The following is a 20,491-nucleotide window of genomic DNA, read 5'->3' as shown; positions in this document are numbered from 1 at the left end:
GTGCATGCTAGGCAAACTCTCTGCATACTGAACTACAGTCCTAGCCCATACTTTTAAGAAAAATAAATCAGTGTTGGCATTTTCCTCACGTCTTTCTTTAAAAGATAGGTAAAAGTAATTGGAGAAGTTACAGTCTGGAAAACTCTTGTGTGAACAGAGAGTCCGTATCTAGAATGACCACCACATACCCACGTCAGCCTTTACTCCTAGAGCCTGCACTGCAGCCATGGTGTGTACAATGACGCCCTTGGGGAACTCAGACCAGGTTGGAGGCTTCCCATCAACAGTAATGATATGCCGCAGACGTGGGACCAAAGAGACGATATCCTAAAGAAACACATAACAATCATCATCTGTTAGCCAATGGTTGAGTGTCTCTGACGCAAGAGCACAGGTCACCACAGTTAAGTGGTGGGGCTAGTGAGACAGGCTGGAGGGAAGGAAGGAAGGGGAGGGGGTGGACTCACCACTATTCTATAGCACCGTGTATACAATTTTCCTTGATAAAATCCTTATCAACAAAGTCCACAAAATGGACATATAGACACAGAATACCTGTACTACTTATAGAAAAGCCCAAAGGCCTTCATGTTTTCAAGAGGATACAAAAGAATGTATCAGGGAAGAAAAAAAAACTCACTTGGAAACTTTCTAAAAAAGAAAAACAGAAGAATGTCTGAGATGGTAATGTTTTTAGGGGAAGTTGCCTAGGAATTATAAGAACCGTTTTCCTATCATTTCATAAAATCTCTCCCATTGGCTCGAGACCCCAAAAGTACAACAATGCCAAGCAACCAGAGCTTCCAGGGACTAAGCCACTACCTAAAGACTATACATGGACTGACCCTGGACTCTGACCCCATAGGTAGCAATGAATATCCTAGTAAGAGCACCAGTGGAAGGGGAAGCCCTGGGTCCTGCTAAGACTGAACCCACAGTGAACTAGTCTATGGGGGGAGGGCGGCAATGGGGGGAGGGTTGGGAGGGGAACACCCATAAGGAAGGGGAGGGGGGAGGGGGATGTTTGCCCGGAAACCGGGAAAGGGAATAACACTCGAAATGTATATAAGAAATACTCAAGTTAATAAAAAAAAAAAAGAAATGTAAATAAGTACTCAATTAATAAAAAAATAAAAAAATTTTTCCTCTAAAAAAAAAAAAAAAAAATCTCTCCCATTTTAGTACTTAAAATATTCAAGCAAGTCATTACTCAATGATCCATAAATGAATATTTAAAACATTTCAAGTCTGGAAGATGGCTCGATGGTTAAGAACACCCACATAGCAGCTGACATTTGTCTATAAAACTCCAGTTCCAGGGAATCAACACCACCCTCCCACCCTTTCTGTCCCTGCTTCCTCTTTTCTCTCTTCTGTGTCTCTACCTCGGCCTCTCTTTCTTCCTTCATCTCTCCCTCCTTCCCTGAGGGTCACCTGTCAAGACTGTCTTTCAGAAAATTTCTGGCACCTTAGGTTGACCTCAAACTTACTATATATAGCTGAGGGTGACTTTGAACTACTCATCTTTCTACTTCCACCTCCCAAGTGCAGAGATTACAGGCATGTACCACCTCTTGCTCTTGTGTGTACATACAGGTGCCTATGGTGTGTCTGTGTGTGTGTGCACAGGAGGACGAAGCCAGCTTCTGGTGGGGCTCCTTAGCTGCTTTCCAGCCCCTCCCCCACAGGGCCCTCTGGCCTGAATGAACCATGATAAGCAGTGAGCCCCAGGGACCAGATGTTCCTCTAGCACTAGAGCTGGGATTAGGGGCAGACACGACCACAGCTGACTTCTTAAATAAGAGTTCTGGAAATCAAACTCAGGTCCCTGTGCTTACAAAGGCAAGCATTCCACTTTATCTACATGGTGCATAGACATGCATGCAGGCAAAACACGTATACATGATATAAATATAAAATGTTGAGAGATCAGCAAAATGGCTCTTGTCACCAAGCCTGATGACACAGGAACCCCATGATGAAAGGAGAGCAAACTCAAAAGTTATAGACATGCAAAAACTGTTATTTTACTTTATATACATAATACACAATAAAAACTGTCATCCTTTCCACGTTGGCATATTAACACTTTGTACCTATGGTCTATCTCATATATATATATACATATACATATATATATATACATATATATATATAATGCATGTTTTATGTTCTTTAGAAAAACACAAAATCTCACAAAGATAACTGAGGGACAGTATGACGCATCACAGGAAAAGTCGAAGCATCACTCTTAAAGGTACCTGCGGTCCTCACCTTCAGCTTTGTTTGCAGGAGTTCTTTACTAGTAATGATGTTGGTCACCTCTGTCTCATTCAGTCCATGGACAATGGCTGGACCTCCCAGAGTCGCATACAGTGTAACAACTACAAAGAAAACAACACACACAGGTCACACAGAAGAAAGGGGCACAGACAGCTGTCACAGACAGCACCTCTGGAAGTCCCCGTGACCATAAAGGAGAGAGAGTTCTTTCTCAGGACAGCCTGGGAGAACTACTGTGCATGTGTACGAAGGTTCTAACCAATATCCCATCTATTCCCCTCCATCTAACTGTCTCAAGATTCCTCGTATTTGAAGATTCTTAATGTTTGTTTCACCTTCACTATATTCTAGGACTAATATACAGTAAAGGAGTTATACCTATCCTACAATGTCAAAATTGTCCTTGTTGGCTACTTTGGAACTAAATGTGAAAAGGGACAAGCCGAGTGGATCTCAACCTTCCTAATGCTCTGACACTTTAATATAGTTCCTCATGTTGTGGTGATTCCAACCATAAAATTATTTTTGTTGCTATTTCAAAATAATTTTGCTACTCTTAGGAATCATAATATAAATGTGTGTTTTCCTGTGTGAAAGGGGCCACAACCCATAGGCTGAGAACCATTGGACAAGCCAGTAAGACAGCACATTGAATGTCAGATTTTAGCTATCACATGTCAACAGAACAGTGGTGATGAGGCCTATAATCCTAACACTTGCAGAGTAAAAGGAGGCCATCACACCTCACTTGATCCAGCTACACTGAAACCCTGGCTCAAAACACCAACTAAGGAAAAAGATAGCATTCATAAACAGTACAGTTTATTCTAAAGTAGAAAAATCAAAAAGAAAAAAAGTTGGAAACACTGAAGTCATATAATATATACAACATGAATTAGAAGTAAAATGACAATGACCCTTTAAAACATTCTCAAAAGAAATGTAAATCCAACCTCTGACAACAAAAAGGCGGAGCCTAATTTTAAAAGTGGAAGTAGGTGTGGTAATGCGTATCATTGTCCCAAGCAGAGTTCAAGGTGCCACAGTCCCCAGGCCATCCAGGGATAAACAGTGACACACCCTGTCCCAACAACAGTAAAGGAAGACTGCTGGAGAGGTGGCGGTGGTTAACAGCATTGCTGGGCAAGACCCAAGTTCAATTCCCAGCACCCACATGGTGGCTAACAACTGTCTATAACTTCAGTTCCAAGGGAATGCACCCTCTCTTCTGGCCTCTGTGAGCATTGCATGCACCTGGTGCACACATACACATGTGTCCAAAACACTCATCACATAAAACTCTTAAAAAAAAAGAAATAGAAAAAAATCATCAGTGTATAACAAACATCTGCTGAAAGCATTGTTTTGTTTCACAGTCACTTACTGTGACCTTTGGCACTGGCCTTTGAGGACTGTTTACAAGGTTAGTCCATCACAGTTACCACTCAAATAATGCTCCAATAATACTCAAGTCAGCAACACTGGGATTCTTTACCATGCAACCTAGTGCTTGGAAGTCCACGGAGTTACAATATGGACATATCTGAGAGGCTACTGTAGCTACTGGCAGAAGTGGACTAAGAAAATGGAAGTAGGTTTGAAAGGCCCCTGAGGGATGGTAGCAGAGCAGGGGTCCTGTATGTCAGGACTGCTTTACCAAATACAGACAGCCTCCTCAACATCTGACCTGCCGGGTCTCCCCAGAGAGATTCTTTTTCCAAAATAGATGGAAAGAGGGAGGGAGGGAGGGAGGGAATATCTAAGCCCTAACAAACACTATTCCAATAAATAAAGGCAAACCTTAGTATCAGAAATGTTAACCTATTAAAAAATATTATTTTAGAGCCAAGTGTGGTGGTAGCGCTCAGTAGGAAGAGGCAAGTGAGTTTGAAGACAGCCGGGGCTATGTAGAGAACCTGTCACCCATACGTACGCTGGAAGTTGTACATGAAACACGCCTGCGCAGCAATCATCCACTCAGCCCTGGTCTCACAAAAGATGGCGATGTTGGCCTTCGGCTTCTGGCCCAACATTTGTAACCCATTTCCAAAATCGAGGGCTCGAATGAAGACATCTTCATAGGAAAGCCAATTATAGTGCCCCAGAATAACCTGATATAATAGCAAAGTATAAAAAGCACAAATATCTTTAATGTAACCAAAAGAAATTAGAGCAAATTTCAAACTTTATAGCCAAAAAGTTATGTGACTATAAAACATGTTAGTTCCAAGTGAAGATATATCTTAAATTTGTGGCATTGTCTATGACAACCCAAATCCCATGCTAAGCTTAACTACAATGGGTGGGGGTGGGGGGATGGGGATGGGGGGGTTTGCTTAACATGAGGATCTATCTATATGGTTCAAGACCAGCTTAGTCATACACTGAGGCCCTATTTCAAGAAACCAAAAGGGTCACATGAGTCTGAAGTCACATAAGATGGGGGAGCTGGGGCAGAGTACGCTTGACTAAATCATTTCTTAGACAAATAGCCCTAAACTAATCATTCATTTAGAGCATCTTTACTTTGTAGATTTCAGAAACTGATAGTATGTGATCTATAAACAGAAACTGACCCTACTACCCAAGTACACAGAAAATTTATTATGGCCACTTAACCTGAATTAATTATACTATCATGATAAGCAAAGTAAAACGTCTCTCTACAACCAGGTGGACACTAAACTATAGTATTCAACGTCCATCTGTTTTAAGCCCCCAACAGTTAACCAGACTACAGTATTTTATTTGGAATTGCCAGAAGTACAGATAACATCAACTTATTAATAATAAGTTTATTAATAATAAGCCTTTAACTTATTAATAATAAGCTCCTTCAAAACTGGCTAGCATATTTTCCTTCAGGGATTTCCAACTGAAACACAATCAGAAATTCTCCATTACATATAAAAACTGAACAAAAGCAAACTTCAAATACATAAAGCTTGCGTCTAAGCATGGCTGTGTCCATTTAAGTCTCACTCATCTTAAAAACCATGTGACCAGGGACTAGAGATGGCCAGGACTCCTTTTTTGGAGGTCCAAGACTCAATTCCCAGGACCCATATGGCAGCTCACAACCATCTATGACTCCAGTTCCAGAGGATCCAACACCCCCCTTGGCCTCCAGAGGCCCTAGCACACAAGAAGTACACGGATATACATAAAACTAAAAAACAAAACCATCTGAGAGAGTTCTGTGAATAGTTAGATGGAGAAGGGGTCAATTCTGCCCTATGGTGTCCTACTCAGTACAGACTTAAGATTATACTTCTCTAACTGTAGGTCCCAAACTCTCACCTTGCTCTGTAACTCCAGAAACACTCAGCATCAGAGCTCCAATGACTTCAAAGGAGCTCTGTGGGTGAGAAGACAGGTGAGAATTTGGCCAAAATGTGCAGATAGGCTTTACATGGCAAAAACCACCGAATATACTACCTAAATATATTCAACTCTTGATGATGGTACCATCTAACAAAAAATAAAATTCTATATTATTTATATATATATATATATATATATATATATATATATATATATATATATACCCTATGCCTATAATCCCAGTATTCAGCCAAGGCAAAAGGATTGACTTGAGTCTTAGGCTAGCCTGGGCTACATGAGGATCCACACCAATATAGGCTACAGTGTTAAACCCTGTCTCAAAAAAGAAACAACAAGCAGAAAAAAAAGGAAGGAGAGAAGGAAGGAGGGGGGAGGGAAGGAAGAGGGAAGGAAGAGGGGAAGGAAGGAAGGAAGGAAGGTAGGAAGCAAGGAAAAGGAAGAGGGGGAGGAGGAAGAAAAGGGGAAGGAGGAGAGAACTACCCAGGCCTGGTGACGTGCACCTGTAATCCAAGCGCTCAGAAGAATGCAGGTGGATCTCTCTGAATTCAACACCAGTCTGGTCTACACTGAAAGAACAGTCAAGGCTACATAGGAAAACCCTGTCTGTGGGGGTAAAAAAAAAAAAAGCAAAATATATGGGAAACCTGGGTTTCATTATTAAATCACTGAGTGTTCTAGTTAATTATCTTAATTATCTTTCTCATAAAGGTTACATTTGTGGACACTATTTACCCATAATCATATTTAACTCATACTGCAGTTTCTAATCCCACCCCTATGGCTAATCCAAACCTAAATTCACTTAATTTAGCCCTCTGCTGTGCCATTAGACTGCTGCAGAGACACATGCACCTCTAGACGCTGCACAACACCCACAGTCTGATGTGCTTCCCAGTCTTCAGCTTCTCGTCCTCTGACAGCAGTAGGTTTTTAAATGTCCTCCCTCCCTGCCTGGAGATGATCACTGTCGTTTACATCACTAAGCCATTACAAATTAAACAGAAACACTCAAACCCTCAGCTACCAAATTCAGTAACCGCTGTAACCTGAAGCCCACAGACCATGACGGTCTAACAGAGTCGGTGTTCAAGTAGATGACCTAACCCTCTCAGTACTAGGTGGTTGTTTTCCTCACTTACATCCAGAATAGAACTATTTCACAACTACACACTTCCTGTCTTCTTCAACAAATGATGCCTGGCTTCCTTTAACTTTCTCTCTGTGGTTTGTTAAGGAAATAAATCAGAATCCTGGGTTTGGGGCTTGTGTGATTTTGTGACATGCTGTTAACAAACAGGAAGTAGACAGAGCAAACATGGGAGAGTGAAGAAAGAACAAAGCCAGATCCCAGACCAAGAAAGACATTTTAAATGACAGACAGACAGAAAGACAGATGGATGAGGACACGGACACACGGGCACACGGACAAACACATGCACGCGCGCACACACACACGCGCACACACACGCGCACACACACGCGCACACACACGCGCACACACACGCGCACACACACGCGCACACACACGCGCACACACACGCGCACACACACGCACACACACACGCACACACACAAGAAAAATCTGAAATTAGGTTTGCCTAACTTTGCTTTAGCCATATTATATTCTATGCTGCTGCTCCTCAAAGGAGGAAAGTTTCAGATATTAATTTGATAAGCTTCCTCATCAAATTGAAGGTTACTTTCAAATTTGGTAAGTCACCAAAATTATCTATCAGCTGTGATGTCATATACACCACATAATCAGTCCCACGGAGGCAGGAGAATCCAGAGTTTGATTACCACCATGGGCTGCATGACACCTTAAAAACATTCAAGTCTTCTGCCCTCCCTGGGCTGTCCAGCAAGCACAAACCACGTCACCTGATACCGTGCCAGGACAGATGCTGCTCCTGACACCATACAAAGGCTGTTCCAAGAACCAAAAGCCTGTGGGTGGGTGCAGGGCTAGCCTGTTTAACGAGCTCTCTAGCTTGCAGCCCATTCCCATAGGCCAACAGAAACACAGGTTTTGGCTAACTGACAGCAAAGCACACTCAGACAACAGGCAGTATGTTTCATTTGTTATCTACAACACCTAAAAATCAATTCTAGGTCCCCAAAGTATCTAATTCTAGACAAGAAAAATATAATGGTTTTGTCAATCTATAAATAGCCTTCTGAACAAACCGATAAACCACAAATGCAAATTTAACAAAGTACTAGTAGGCATCATATCATCTGACAAAGAATTAAAAGCACATGCCTTGGAGGCAGACAGATGCCTGAGTTTGAGGACAGTCTGATCTGCATAGGGAGCTCCAAGACAGCCAGAACTATAGAGAAACCTAACTTCAAAATAAATAATAAGAAAATAACATCATGTTTTTCTCCTCCCTTACAATCTGCAGTTAGCTCCAAAGTATGAGTTTTTGGAGTTGAAATGCCTGAGTTCAAATCTCAGCCTTGTCACTCTGTAGCTTTACGACCCTCAGGTGAGTAGCTGACTCATCCGTGCTTCCGTGCTCTAAGCTTTGAAGTAGAGATATCTAACCCTTAAGACTACTTTCAGTTTTAAAACAACTTGATAGAAATGGAAACAACTTGCCTCATAAATATTAATTATACACTCATAAAGTGACTTTTCTAAAGCCACAAGACGAGTAAGCAGCAAACCAGATTCAAAATGTCAGATGCAGGCCTATGGCCAGGCTCTTTTTTTAAAATTATTTGTTTATTATATATAAGTACACTGTCACTGTCTTCAGACACGCAAGAGGGCATCAGATCTCATTACAAATGGTTGTGAGCCACCATGTGGTTGCTGGGAACTGAACCCAGGACCTCTGGAATAGTCAGTACTCTTAACCACTGAGCCATCTCTCCAGCCCCAAGGCAAGGCTCTTAAGTACAACATTTCTGTCTATAAAAATAGCTTGTCTCTCAAGCCAATGGCAAGATTCTCTACAGTGGTAAAAACAAAAATTGTAACTGCCATAAGCAAAATATCAAGGTATTAACACCCACTGTGAGTCACATGAAAAATCAAAACAAGTCACATGGTGCCAAGTACTCTCTGCCCCAGAAAGTTCCCTGCCCCAGGGAACCTAGACCCTCTCCCTCAAGCACTGGCAATAGCAAGTTCAAGAGCCCCATATCAGGGCACGTTCTCCATGCCTTTCTGAAAAACAGGGGACGGGGGCGGGGGTAGGGGGGTGGGAGGAAGCAATCTAAAGCTCTGCACTACAGAGAGACATTCTCCAGCAACACCAGCCACTCCCAGGTCCCAGAGACCACACTTCCCACAATGCTAAGTGCACAATGACAGGAGACCCATGGTACAAAGATGAAGTCAATGCAGCAGAGATCTTACCTTTTTAAAAACCTTTCCATTTGGTTGTATTTCATCTTCCTCATTCAAAATCTCACGTGTTCCCAATAGTCTTTTGTCCTTAAATTTGTTTTTTGCATACATAAAAACTTTATCAAGTGTGTCGCAGCCAGGATACAATACTGAAGCTAAGCCATCCATACTGTTGACAGACCTGTATGCAGAGTCCGGTTTTGAACTGACAGGCTTTGCTTTAATGTGGTTTGGTTTCTCTTGTTTTGACTCACACAAAAAATAAAATGGGATGTATGTTAAAATAGTATAGAGTGATATTATAAAATGTATGAAATATAAAAGTATGGGGTGGATGGTTTGTTTTAGCTTCATGGTAGACGGTGTTGAAGATACGTGGTTATTCATGTGCTCAAAAATACAATCAACAGATCTCAACGGGAATCTAGAAGGAAAAAAGATAGATCAGTTGAAAATCACATTAGAAGAAAAATTCTTTCTATGAGCTAAGCACAACTAGAGTTCCTCTGGGTCAGAGCAGTGTACTGGCCCTGTAACATCCTAAGTACTGTATCTGTATGGCATCTGTTAACCCTGGAGTCATTCCACTACTGTAAACCAGAGTAGCCTTTCCAACCTAACCTTAAGTATCCACAAATGCTTCAAGGAGTGAGGACAACCAGAAGAAACCCCAAGTCTGCCCTCTTCCTAGTCTTCTGTTGCACTAGCTCAGCTGCTGTAAACACAAGTGCAGATTTCCCAGGAGCCCCATTTGTAGCAAGGACTGAAAGGCAAACAGGCACACCGGATTTTTATTTTCCTTGGTGGTTCTGCATATTGGTCAATTTTTACAGATCAAATCACGAAGCATGACAATAACGTATGGTCTCCATGTGTCCTTAGCATCCGCCAATTTCCTGATCTTCACTGGTGCAGCCTTTGTGAAAAAATCTGTGACGCCAAAAAGACTCAAGAGCTGCCGTATGACCCAGCTCTACCACCTACGGCACACATGCCTGATGACTCCAGCTCCTCCTGCCCCACAGGTGCTTGCTCAGCCAGCTCACTCCTGCTCTAGCCACCATCACTAGAAAATGAAAACGACCTCACTGGTAAATGGATAATGTGTGGTAATATACACAAAGGGATTCTATTTAGCCATAAAGAAAACTAAAATCAGGCTGGAGAGATGGCTCAGTGGTTAAGAGCACTGACTGCTCTTCCAGAGTTCCTCAGTTCAAGTCCCAGCAACCACATGGTGGCTCACAATCATCTACAATGAGATCTGATGCCCTCTCCTGGTGTGTCTGAAGACAGCAACAGTGTACTCATATACATGAATTTTTTTTTTTTTAAAGAAAGAAAAAGAAAATCACAAAATTCTCAGGTAAATGGATAGAGCTAGAAAACATACTGAAGAACCTAGATTCAGAAAGACAGATACCACATGTTCTCTCTTACCAGATTCTATCTGAATCTTTAGATATGAGTATATATATAACATGAAGTAACCACAGAAACCAAGAAGACCAAGAGAGACCATGGGGAGAGGCATTTCCATAGTAGGACACAAAAGCTATAATGGGAGAAATGGGAAAAACTGGGAGGGATGTAATTTACCTGGAAGTGGAAGGGGAGGCAATAGAATGTAGGAGGGAAGGAAAAGGATGGGAAAATGACACAATAAGGATGTTTGAAAGCCATAGGAAAACATTTTAAATTAGAAATACACTCAGAGATATGCAAATATGTGTGTACAGATTATATATGTACTCGTATAGACTTTGAATGAGGTCATGCCACTTGCCACTTGAGGTGATAATGCTCTCTCCCCGCTGGAGCCATGTACAACAATCCTAGTGCCAGGCAGAGGAAGCCTTTAGGTTGGTCAGGAGAGTTAACTCCCAATAATACAAGCTATTGCTGCTGTCTTTGGTAGTCTCCCACAAGTTAGAGGCATTGACGCTATTGCTAAAAACACCACATACTTCAGACCCAAGATTTAGAAGATTCAAGTTGGAACTGACCTGGAAGCCTCCTCCCTGACGACTAGCTTTCATAGCATCTGAAGGGACAAAGCAGGCTGCCAGTGGAGAAAAGTCACCAGCAGTCCTACCCAGCTGTGATGCCTATAAACCGCACAGACCAGCATAGCCATAGAGCCTCAAGGGTAAATGGTGGCACTTAAACCTGGGGCAATCACCACTGTCTAGCTAAACTTAAGGCCCACTCATTAGGAATGAATTCATGATGGGCTGTAAATCTGGCCATGTGGCCTGTGGCTCCAACAGTTATGAGCCCTGAAGGAGAACCTATGGCTGCTACTTTCCTAGACCAGTATTGTCTCTACCTACATTCTAAATACTTGTCCTTGTACCCACAGTAAGTGTAGCTCTCACCCTCCATCAAAGAAGCTTCTTTCTGCAGCAGAAGGACACCACTACAACCGGTCAGAATGCAGAGAACAGCACCCAGCCCTACTGATACATCTACAACACAAGCCCTACACCAAGACCGAGAGCATTATGCAAAAGGGACAGAAAGACTGTAAGAGCCCCTAGACACCTGGACATCATCTGTGAGATGCCTTCTGTATGTGACAAGAAAGCTGCACCCATGAAATCTTAAAAATATGGTTGATTAAACAAGACCTGTACCTTCTCAACGGCAACTGGCAGGCCAATGTGAATGGTGAAAACCTCAAAAGGCCCTACCCCTAAACAAAGAACTGCAGACAATCAATGGCTGCTTAGTGGGACAGAATCAGTCTTCTCCTGGGATGGGGCCTTGATAGATTATCCAATCCCAAGTGATCAGTCCTACACCAATACATATGCAAATAGCACTAAATGTACTCAGCAAGCCTGCGCTCTCTCTCTCTCTCTCTCTCTCTCTCTCTCTCTCTCTCTCTCTCTCTCTCTTGTATGTTCATGTGCGTGAGTGGATGCGTGCAAGACAAAAATTAAAGAGATCATGAGTTTTGAGTGAGGAAAGACAGAAGGCATTTTAAGGGGAGAAATGATGTAAATACAGTATTTACACATGAAGTTCTCAAAACATTTATAGTAAGAAGGAGCCAGCCAGCCTAGTTTACAGAGTAAGAGAGCCAAAGCTACTATACAGCACTCGTGGGAAGTCAGATTGAACCTGGACTCTTCGTCATCCCAGGCTGGTATTTGCTTTGCTGCTGTCTGACAGTTTGTCATATTATGAAGTACTAGGAAGACCAGTCCACAGAATATGGATTTTTGTGGGTAGGTGAAGACTGAAAGCTTATATACAGATAAATGGGAGTAAGAAAATAAATGGTCTTGGTACTCCAAGAACATAAGAGTAGTCAGACGTGTCCTAACCCCATGCTATTTATTATCTAGTGCAGTAGTTTCAGAAAGTATGCCTCACAACAGGCTCACGGGTTTGAATGTTTTGGCACCAGATGCCAGAACTGTGAGATTAGGGGTGTGGCCTTGTCAGAGGAAGTGTGTCACCAGAAGTGGCTTTTAGGTTTCAAAAGCCCACACCAGGCCCAGTGTCTTTCTCTCTCTTCCTCTCCTGGCCTGAGATCAGGATGTATGTAACTCTCAGCTGCTGCCCCAGCTTCATGAGTGCTGTTACGTTTCTGCCATGCTCCCCGCCATGCTGACAGATTAAACCTCTCAAACTATAAGCAAGGTCCAAATTAAGTGGCCTTGGTCATGGTACCACTTCCTGCACAGCAACAGAGCAATGACTAATATACCATTCTCTTTTAAACTTAATTTTACATTATTTTTATTTAATTAAAAAGCTGAGTCCTCAAGGCCCTGGGTTCGGTCCCCAGCTCCGAAAAAAAGAACCAAAAAAAAAAAAAAAAAAAAAAGCTGAGTCCGTCAGCACCTCTGAGATTTTCCTCAGTCACCTGCACTCTACAGAATCTGATGAACAATCCAAAAGTAGACAGCGATGCCTTATATATCACAGGGCAACCGCATTCCCATCCCCAATACAGTACAAAGTGCTAAAATTAATTGGGATGATAACTACTCTGATTTGCGGTCACGGGAGAATTTCCCAAGATGAAGAACCTTGATTGCCGAATGAGGAAAAAATCTTAGATAAGCAGTGATGAGGTTACTCAACAATCATTCCTAGAGTTGGCAAAATAATAGCCTGACCTCTAGCACTAAGTTTGATCTATTATCAAGAAGTAACTTACACTATGTGGGTGCTGGGAATTGGAAGGCAGAATCTCTGGACAGGCAGCCAGTAGTCTTAAGGGCTGAGCTCTCTCCCGCCCCAAGACTTGTTCCTTTTAGAACAACGGTAACAAGGACTTGGCTTACTGCTGACTCCCATTCACTCACATGGAATACGGGCCTGAATAAAATCCTAAAGCTTCAGGTTCAATGCAAGGCTAAGCAAATGACAGATCCCCCCCAAAACTCCTGCTAGGAACAAACAAGAACATGGGGCAATTCCTATGTTAACTACAAATGCAATGCGACTGCTAACAGGATGCCATTTTTACCTATAAAACTACCATTCCGATATTCTTACCTTCACTTAAGCACTTCTCACATCTGTCCACTAGAAAACACTGCAGTCCATTCAACTTCACTGTTGGTTTTTCAAGACACGGTTGCTCTGTGTAGCTTTTGGCTATGCTGGAACTCGCTCTGTAGAGTAGGCTGGCTACAAACTCAGATATATATCTGCCTGGCTCCGCCTCCACAGTGCTGGGATTAATGGCGTGTGCTTCCACACCCTAGCTCAACCTGATCTTAAGCATTTAAGCAAATTCCAGGTTTAACTTTACTAAATGCCACCCAAATTATGTTTCTATTTCTCATTTACATAAAATGGAGACTTCATGTATATCAATGTCATGAGGAGGATTAAGTCATTAGCATATTTCAAGTCTGTTGCACGCATCCCACGAGCTAATTACAGGTAGGCTTTTCAGCACTATCAATTTGTTTACCACTCTTTTAGGTTCATGTAAGTGAAGTTACGTGTCTATCCATGAAGTCCCTTATGACATGAAATAATAGTAATCACAAGAAAAGTCACTAACTCGAGTAAGAGCCAGCAACAGCTCCTGAAGCAGCAGCAACACATTCTGTGCAGCCAAGGCTAGCACCACATGCCAGCAGAGCACAGACAGCCTTAATGCCCAAAGATGGCCCTGAGCAGCCCACTCTCAGCAACCAATCTGGCTTGGTTTTACAAAAATATAATGTGTAAGTAAATAAAAGGAGGCTTAACTAGTCTTTGATGAAGTATACTATTCTGCTTTGAGCTCTCTCCATGAGCTTCAGTGAAATAATCACTCTAACTCAAGGTGATTCTCCTGCCTCAGCCTGCTAGGTGTTTGAATTATAGATCTGTATATTGGTCGATTTCTTAGAATACAAGTGACCATACCTAGTTACAATTTATAGTCACATCCTAGTAATCTTTTTTATGTCTGTACTTCATGCTGAACGTTTAAATACCAGTAGATTTTAAAACGCATCACTATGAAAACAAGTGTTGAAAGGTAATTTCTAGACCTCACTGAAATCCCACAAGCAGAGAATGCATCTAGATAAAACTCAACACAAAGTTTGACCAATTCTACTTGGGCAACCTCCTAAAATATGTTCCTTTAAGAAGCTTCCTTAGAGCCATGGGCTACTCTGTTGTCCCCGCTGCTTACACACACAACAACAACAGCAACAAAAATGCACTCAATACTGAGTTCTGAATCACCTTGTTTCAACTTGCTCACCCCAAGAAAATCTATTCCTATTTTTCTAATTTACCTTTTCAAGCCACAATCCACACGTCGTATTATATGCAAAAGCAGTTTGAAGTTTTCTCCATTCAAAGGTATAATTTCAGAGAAATTTGTTTGATTAAAGGGGGAGGAAATAGGGAGGAGTGGCACGACATGTGTAACCACCTCTGTATTAACTCAAGTATAAAAGCCAGGTACTCACAACTCACCGGCAGCAACTATTATAATTGTTATGTGTCAACAAGTCAATAACTGAATGTTGTGTATGCTAAAACAATAATAACTAGAACTATGCACACTTCATATATCTTTGTATGTAGGCTAATCATTTTCTGCAAGTAAGAGCCAAATATATAACATATATTCATACATATACACATACTCCCAGAACATTAGTTTCTAGATTATGACAATTATGCTTGTGTCTTAATAATTCTAAGTCCAAGACTAGTAATACATTTATATCCCACGAACTCATACCCATAAAAGTGAACTGCTTAACCTTTTGCTGAAGGCTGTTTTAAGCAGAAAATAACCTCACTTTTGAACTTTAATTTTCTTTCCTAGAAAATAAAAGAGCTGGGCAGTGGTAGCAGATACCTTCTTAACACCAGCACTCAGGGAGGCAGAGACCAGCTCTCTGAGTTCAAGGCTAGCCTAGACTACACAGTGAATACCAGGAGAGTCAAGGCTATGCTGTGACCTTGTCTTGAAAGACAAATGGAAGGAAGGGAGGGAGGGGAGGAAGGGGAGGGGGAGGGAAATTCCAAAGGAAGGAAGGGATGGGAAGGAGAGGAAGGGATAGAGAGGAGGGGTCCAAAGGCCAGAGACAAAATGTAAACATTTCCAATGACAAAGTATTGGCAAAATACAATGTGAAAAAGCAAGGTAGGTATGTCCTACAGAAGACAACTGTTTGCATATATTTCATCTTTGAGTGTATAAAGGAAATAATAGTTTCTAATCGCTGGTTTTAAGGTTTTTAAATGCTTGTTCATTGTAGGCAAAAGCTGTAGCAGCTCAAAGTTTTAGAGGTTTTTGTTTTTCTGTGAGGGTTTTTAAGACAAGGTCTCATATATTCCATGTATTCCCAAACTAGATTTAGAGGTTCAAGGTCCTCCTCTGCTGTAAGTCAGGATGGACTTTTCACTCACACACACAGAAAACAGACACACACAGACAGACACACAGAAAACAGACACACAGACATACAGACATACACACAGACACACACACAGACATATACACACAGAAAACAGACATACAGACACACACAGAAAACAGACACAGACATACAGACATACACACAGACCACACACACACACAGAAAACAGACATACAGACACACAGACACACACAGAAAACAGACACACAGACATACACACAAAGACACACACAAACAGAAAACAGATATACACAGACACACACACAGACACGCACACAGACACGCACACAGAAGACACACACACACAGACACGCACACAGAAGACACACACACACAGATACATACACATACGCACACGCACACACACACACACACACAGTACAGTACTCAAGAGTCAATAGGAAAGCAGCAGCTGAGTCACTATGTAAATTACGATGGTCAAAGACTGAAATGACTACGTCTGTGGTTTAGGCACTGCAGCCTCAGCCTCAGATTAAGTTCATCCACATCCACATCCAACTACCACTCCATTCTCTTTGTATCTATACTACTCTTCTCTACCTCCCAGACCTCTTATCGTAGCCCCAGTAGACACTGCCTCCCCAGGTCTCCCACCCCAGTATATTGGGGATTTTTTCCATGCCTATGAAATAAAATACAAACTTAAACACTTTAACAGCCTAAGACATCAGTGCTCATGTCATGTATAGTTTGAGTGAATGATGAATACAAGTTCTACAATAGCCTAGCAATATAAAAGTTATGTAATACAGTAAGAAAATGACAGGGAAGTACTAACAGTGGTTACATGAAAAAAAAAAAAAACCTCCACATATTATTGTCCATGTAGGTAAGAATAACTCCATATGTTCATATTAAAATTATATATACTTCAGACTAGGTTGACAGTAGCTCAGTGACTGAGCTTACTTGCATATATGAGATTGTATTCGAGAAAAGAGAAAAGTCAAAAATCAAAAACATTGCGGAACCAGGCATGGTGGCAACCGCTCAGCAGGCTGTAGAAATAGACCCAGCTGGGTTACCCAGTGAGAGTCTGTTTCAATCCACTTTACTCACAATGCTAACATTAATTCATCCTGCTTCATTTTAGTTTTCTGTTAAATAAAACTTCCTGCTTCATTTTAGAAGAAACTCAACAACATCCTCCTGCTCAAACAGCAGAAATCCAGGCCAGAGATCAAGTCAACAGGAACAAGTGGAATTTCTTGTCTTATGTTTAGTTTTATAGTAACAAAGCCAGCATCAAGGTAATAGAGTCTGAATAAAAGCAAAATATGTAAATAATTTAAAAAAACAAATATGGTAAAAGGAACATTTCATAATTTTCCAAAAAAAAATTACTAAACATTCTTTAACAAAGAAACTTCAATGCAGATAATGAAAACCTGCAGATATATGGAAGAACGGAAGCTGCCCCGCATGTCATGGGCCTATAAAGTTCTTTTAGAACTAAGATCACTTTTAAAGGGCAAATAAGTAATCTGTGTAGTTAGTACTCATAATTAAAGCAAATGGCAACACAGACATTTCTCACAGAATACTTCAGATATACAAGTGTGTTTTGCCTTTTAATCTCAATAGGAAAGTTCAGATTTACATAATGAGCATGGAATAGGTGACAGATCTGCCTATCTGGGCTGGCACCTGCTCAACCTTTCAAACTCTAAAAAATCCCCAGAAACTTGCCCTTCAGCAAAAGGAAACTCTCAATAGGCTGGACGTGTACACTGGTGCCCGTTTAGGTTATTAAGCATATGGGATTAGGCATTTAAAAAAAAAACATTTTAAGGCTAGAGATGGCTAAAGGTGTTTGCCACCACCAAATACCTATCAACCCAGGTTCTATCTTGGGGACCTGCAAGGTGGAATAAAGAACTAACACCTCTAAGTTGTCCTGACTTCCCCAAGAGTGCAGCAGCATGCACCGGTGTGCAAACATACACAGATAAAAGGCCTTAATGTTTCTGTATTACCTTCTAGGCACAAATTTTTTTTTAAAAAGTTTATTTTAATAATACAGAATTATTTAATGCAGTCCAATTCTAGTTCCATTCCATCCCTCTCTGACATCAATACCTACATTTTCTGTTAGCAGTCTGTTAGGCATCTCCTGGGGCCTGTCCTCCAGGTCCTGGCAACAGCAGGATAGGCCTTACTAGCTGCCCAGTGGGACACATTCCCACCTTTGCCAGGAAGGAGGCTCCTACCCTCCCTCCCCATGTCAATGCACTATAGCCCATATTAACACCAGTGCTTCCTCTCCCTGCTTTACCCTTCCACCCCCACTCAGCAGCAGCCTCTGCATAATCCCCTTCCCAGTAAACCGCCCAGGTGAGATACTGCAAGGTGTGTCTTTGTGCTGTCCACTGCTTGAATCACACCTCCCTAATCCTTCAAGGCCTTTTCCCTGACCTGACTCTAGTTAATCACTACAGCCTAAATGCTCCCGGCTCAAATTCCCAATTCTCCTATACATGATCCCTCCACTGCCACGGTACTTCCAGTCCTCTAATCTGTAATAGTCCCTCTTCTACCACATTCTTCAGTAGATTCCTACCCAGTGCTTTCCTCACAATCTCCTCCACCCACTTCTACTGCCAGCATCCTGGTAAACCTCATGATTTATTATCACCACTACTTTAAAAGCACCAGGTTATCCCTTTTTTATTCACTCTCTCCTTCAAAGGGCTATCTTCTCTACTCATTTATTTTCAATTTGAAATTAATGAGTAAGTTTGGTTTGGTTTGGTTTGGTTTGGGACAAGGTTTCTCTGTGAAGCCCAAGCTGGCCTTGAACCCTGAGATCCATCCTGTCTCAGCTTCAAGAGTGCTAGGATTAAAGGTGTGCACAAACACCACCCAACCACCATTAATAGAGGTTTTGACCTCAAAAGTTTTAAGGGAGGCTTAGTAGCAAGGGTGTTGGATTATGGATGAGAAATAGTTAAACTGGAGTGAGCTGCCAGGGCATGGGAGGAGTTGGTGCTTTTGCCTTTATAATCAGTATAAAGTTGTGGTAGATACTTTTCCTTGAAGGCTCTTTTTTAATTGGCAATCTTTATTTTAATTAACATAGCTTTATTTTTTTTGTCTCTAGTTTTCAAATTCTTTAGTATTTTACATTTGTGTATATCTTAATTATTACAAGATTGTAGGGAAATTTTGCAAAGAAACACCCTTTCCCTTGAGTGGTTTCTTCTTTATAAGTACTAGTAGTCATTTTACCAATTCTCTGCATTAGAACTTGCTTCTTCCAAGAATTTCCCTGTAATGTATAGCACCCCATCCTGCCTATTATTGTTTGACAGACAGAAACACAAATCTGAAACTACGGGGGCTTAGGTTGGAGTCCTCTTACTGGATGACTGCCCTCCAGGGGTTATTTAACTTTTCTGGGCCTTGGGGTTTTTGTTTAATTGAATGGTGGTGAGAACAGAACCTATTCACTGTTGTGAGATTTTAAGTATCTCAGTATTGCTGTCAATAAATGTGAGCCAACTTGTCTTTAAAGAATGTGGAAGCTTTTTGTTGCTTACTGCCTTCTCTCTTAATGTAGCATTAACTTTTATATATAGTCATACCATTAAGCTGAAAAATATTTTAAATCCATGAAGTAATTATTAGCTAATATTCAAGCATCTGTCAAGGGCATGCTGCTCAATGACAGAATGCACACCCCAGTCCTTGTGGGGTCCAGAACTGGGGGAGAGGCTGCTGATAGATATCCCACACAATGGACAATGTAACAGTCATAGCTACTCTGAGGATTTACAAATCCCACTAATTTTCTCCACCCTCCCCTTATTAATCCCAGTGCTATTACACAGTCAACTGTCCAAACTCCAACTCTTATGTTATCTCTTTATGAAGTCTTCTAGCAACTTCTTAGGGGTCTTTTCTCTAAGAACCCAATACTTTAAATATACCTCTATGTTTGCTGGTTTCCACCTATACTTCAAAGAGGTGGGCACATTAATGACTCATCTATGAAATACTTAGCCCAAGCAACACAGAAAACATTACACAGCATGTATTCAATAACTGTTTTCCTTTGCTGTCTTTGTTGCTTTATGAATTTATTTCCAGAAGAGTAAAACAAGAATCATCACAGAAAATACAATAAGGAATTGTATGCCTTTGCTTCTGAAAAATAGGCTGGAAATCCTCCCAAAAAAGCAAAGGGATATAAAATCTGGTTGGCTAGATTTTCTATCAATTTACTCAAAAAACAGATGCTAACGAGTCCTGTTCTTCAAATCTTTCAGTAGACTATAGGTAATGGATAAGCATGGTGATTGTTTAAATCATAACATCACGGAGTCTGACTTTAACCAAAATACTCAAGAGGCTAGGTTCTTTGGAGTCATTTTGGTTTTTTTGTATACACAAAACATTAAGCATAACAAATGAAGCTCCATGAGCCCCAGACTAGTCTGGTCTACAATAACAGGTTCTAGGGCAACCAGTGTTATATGAGAGACCTTGTCTCAATAAAAATACTAAAATGAAAGTGTCTCCTAGGCCAAGTACATAATGCAAGCACCAGTGAAATATGCCACCCTCGTGATGAGGGCAC

The 20,491-nt window shown here is 41.3% G+C and overlaps 1 protein-coding gene across 1 annotated transcript in view; it reads right to left on the bottom strand.

The window, feature by feature from the left end:
• Acsl3 (acyl-CoA synthetase long-chain family member 3) overlaps nt 1–20,491 on the bottom strand; it is a 49,163-nt gene that overhangs the window by 14,647 nt on the left and 14,025 nt on the right. The window contains 4 exon segments of the mRNA NM_057107.2: nt 189–327; nt 2,275–2,384; nt 4,217–4,394; nt 8,999–9,413. Coding sequence (NP_476448.1) covers nt 189–327; nt 2,275–2,384; nt 4,217–4,394; nt 8,999–9,376 — 805 coding nt within the window. The 5' untranslated portion in view covers nt 9,377–9,413.

This window comes from Rattus norvegicus, chromosome 9, assembly GCF_021556685.1.
Source record: "Rattus norvegicus strain SHRSP/BbbUtx chromosome 9, alternate assembly SHRSP_T2T, whole genome shotgun sequence".
In the NCBI taxonomy this organism is placed as follows: Eukaryota; Metazoa; Chordata; class Mammalia; order Rodentia; family Muridae; genus Rattus; species Rattus norvegicus.
The sequence above is the reverse complement of the archived record's forward strand: the minus strand, read 5'-3'. Positions and strand labels throughout refer to the sequence as shown.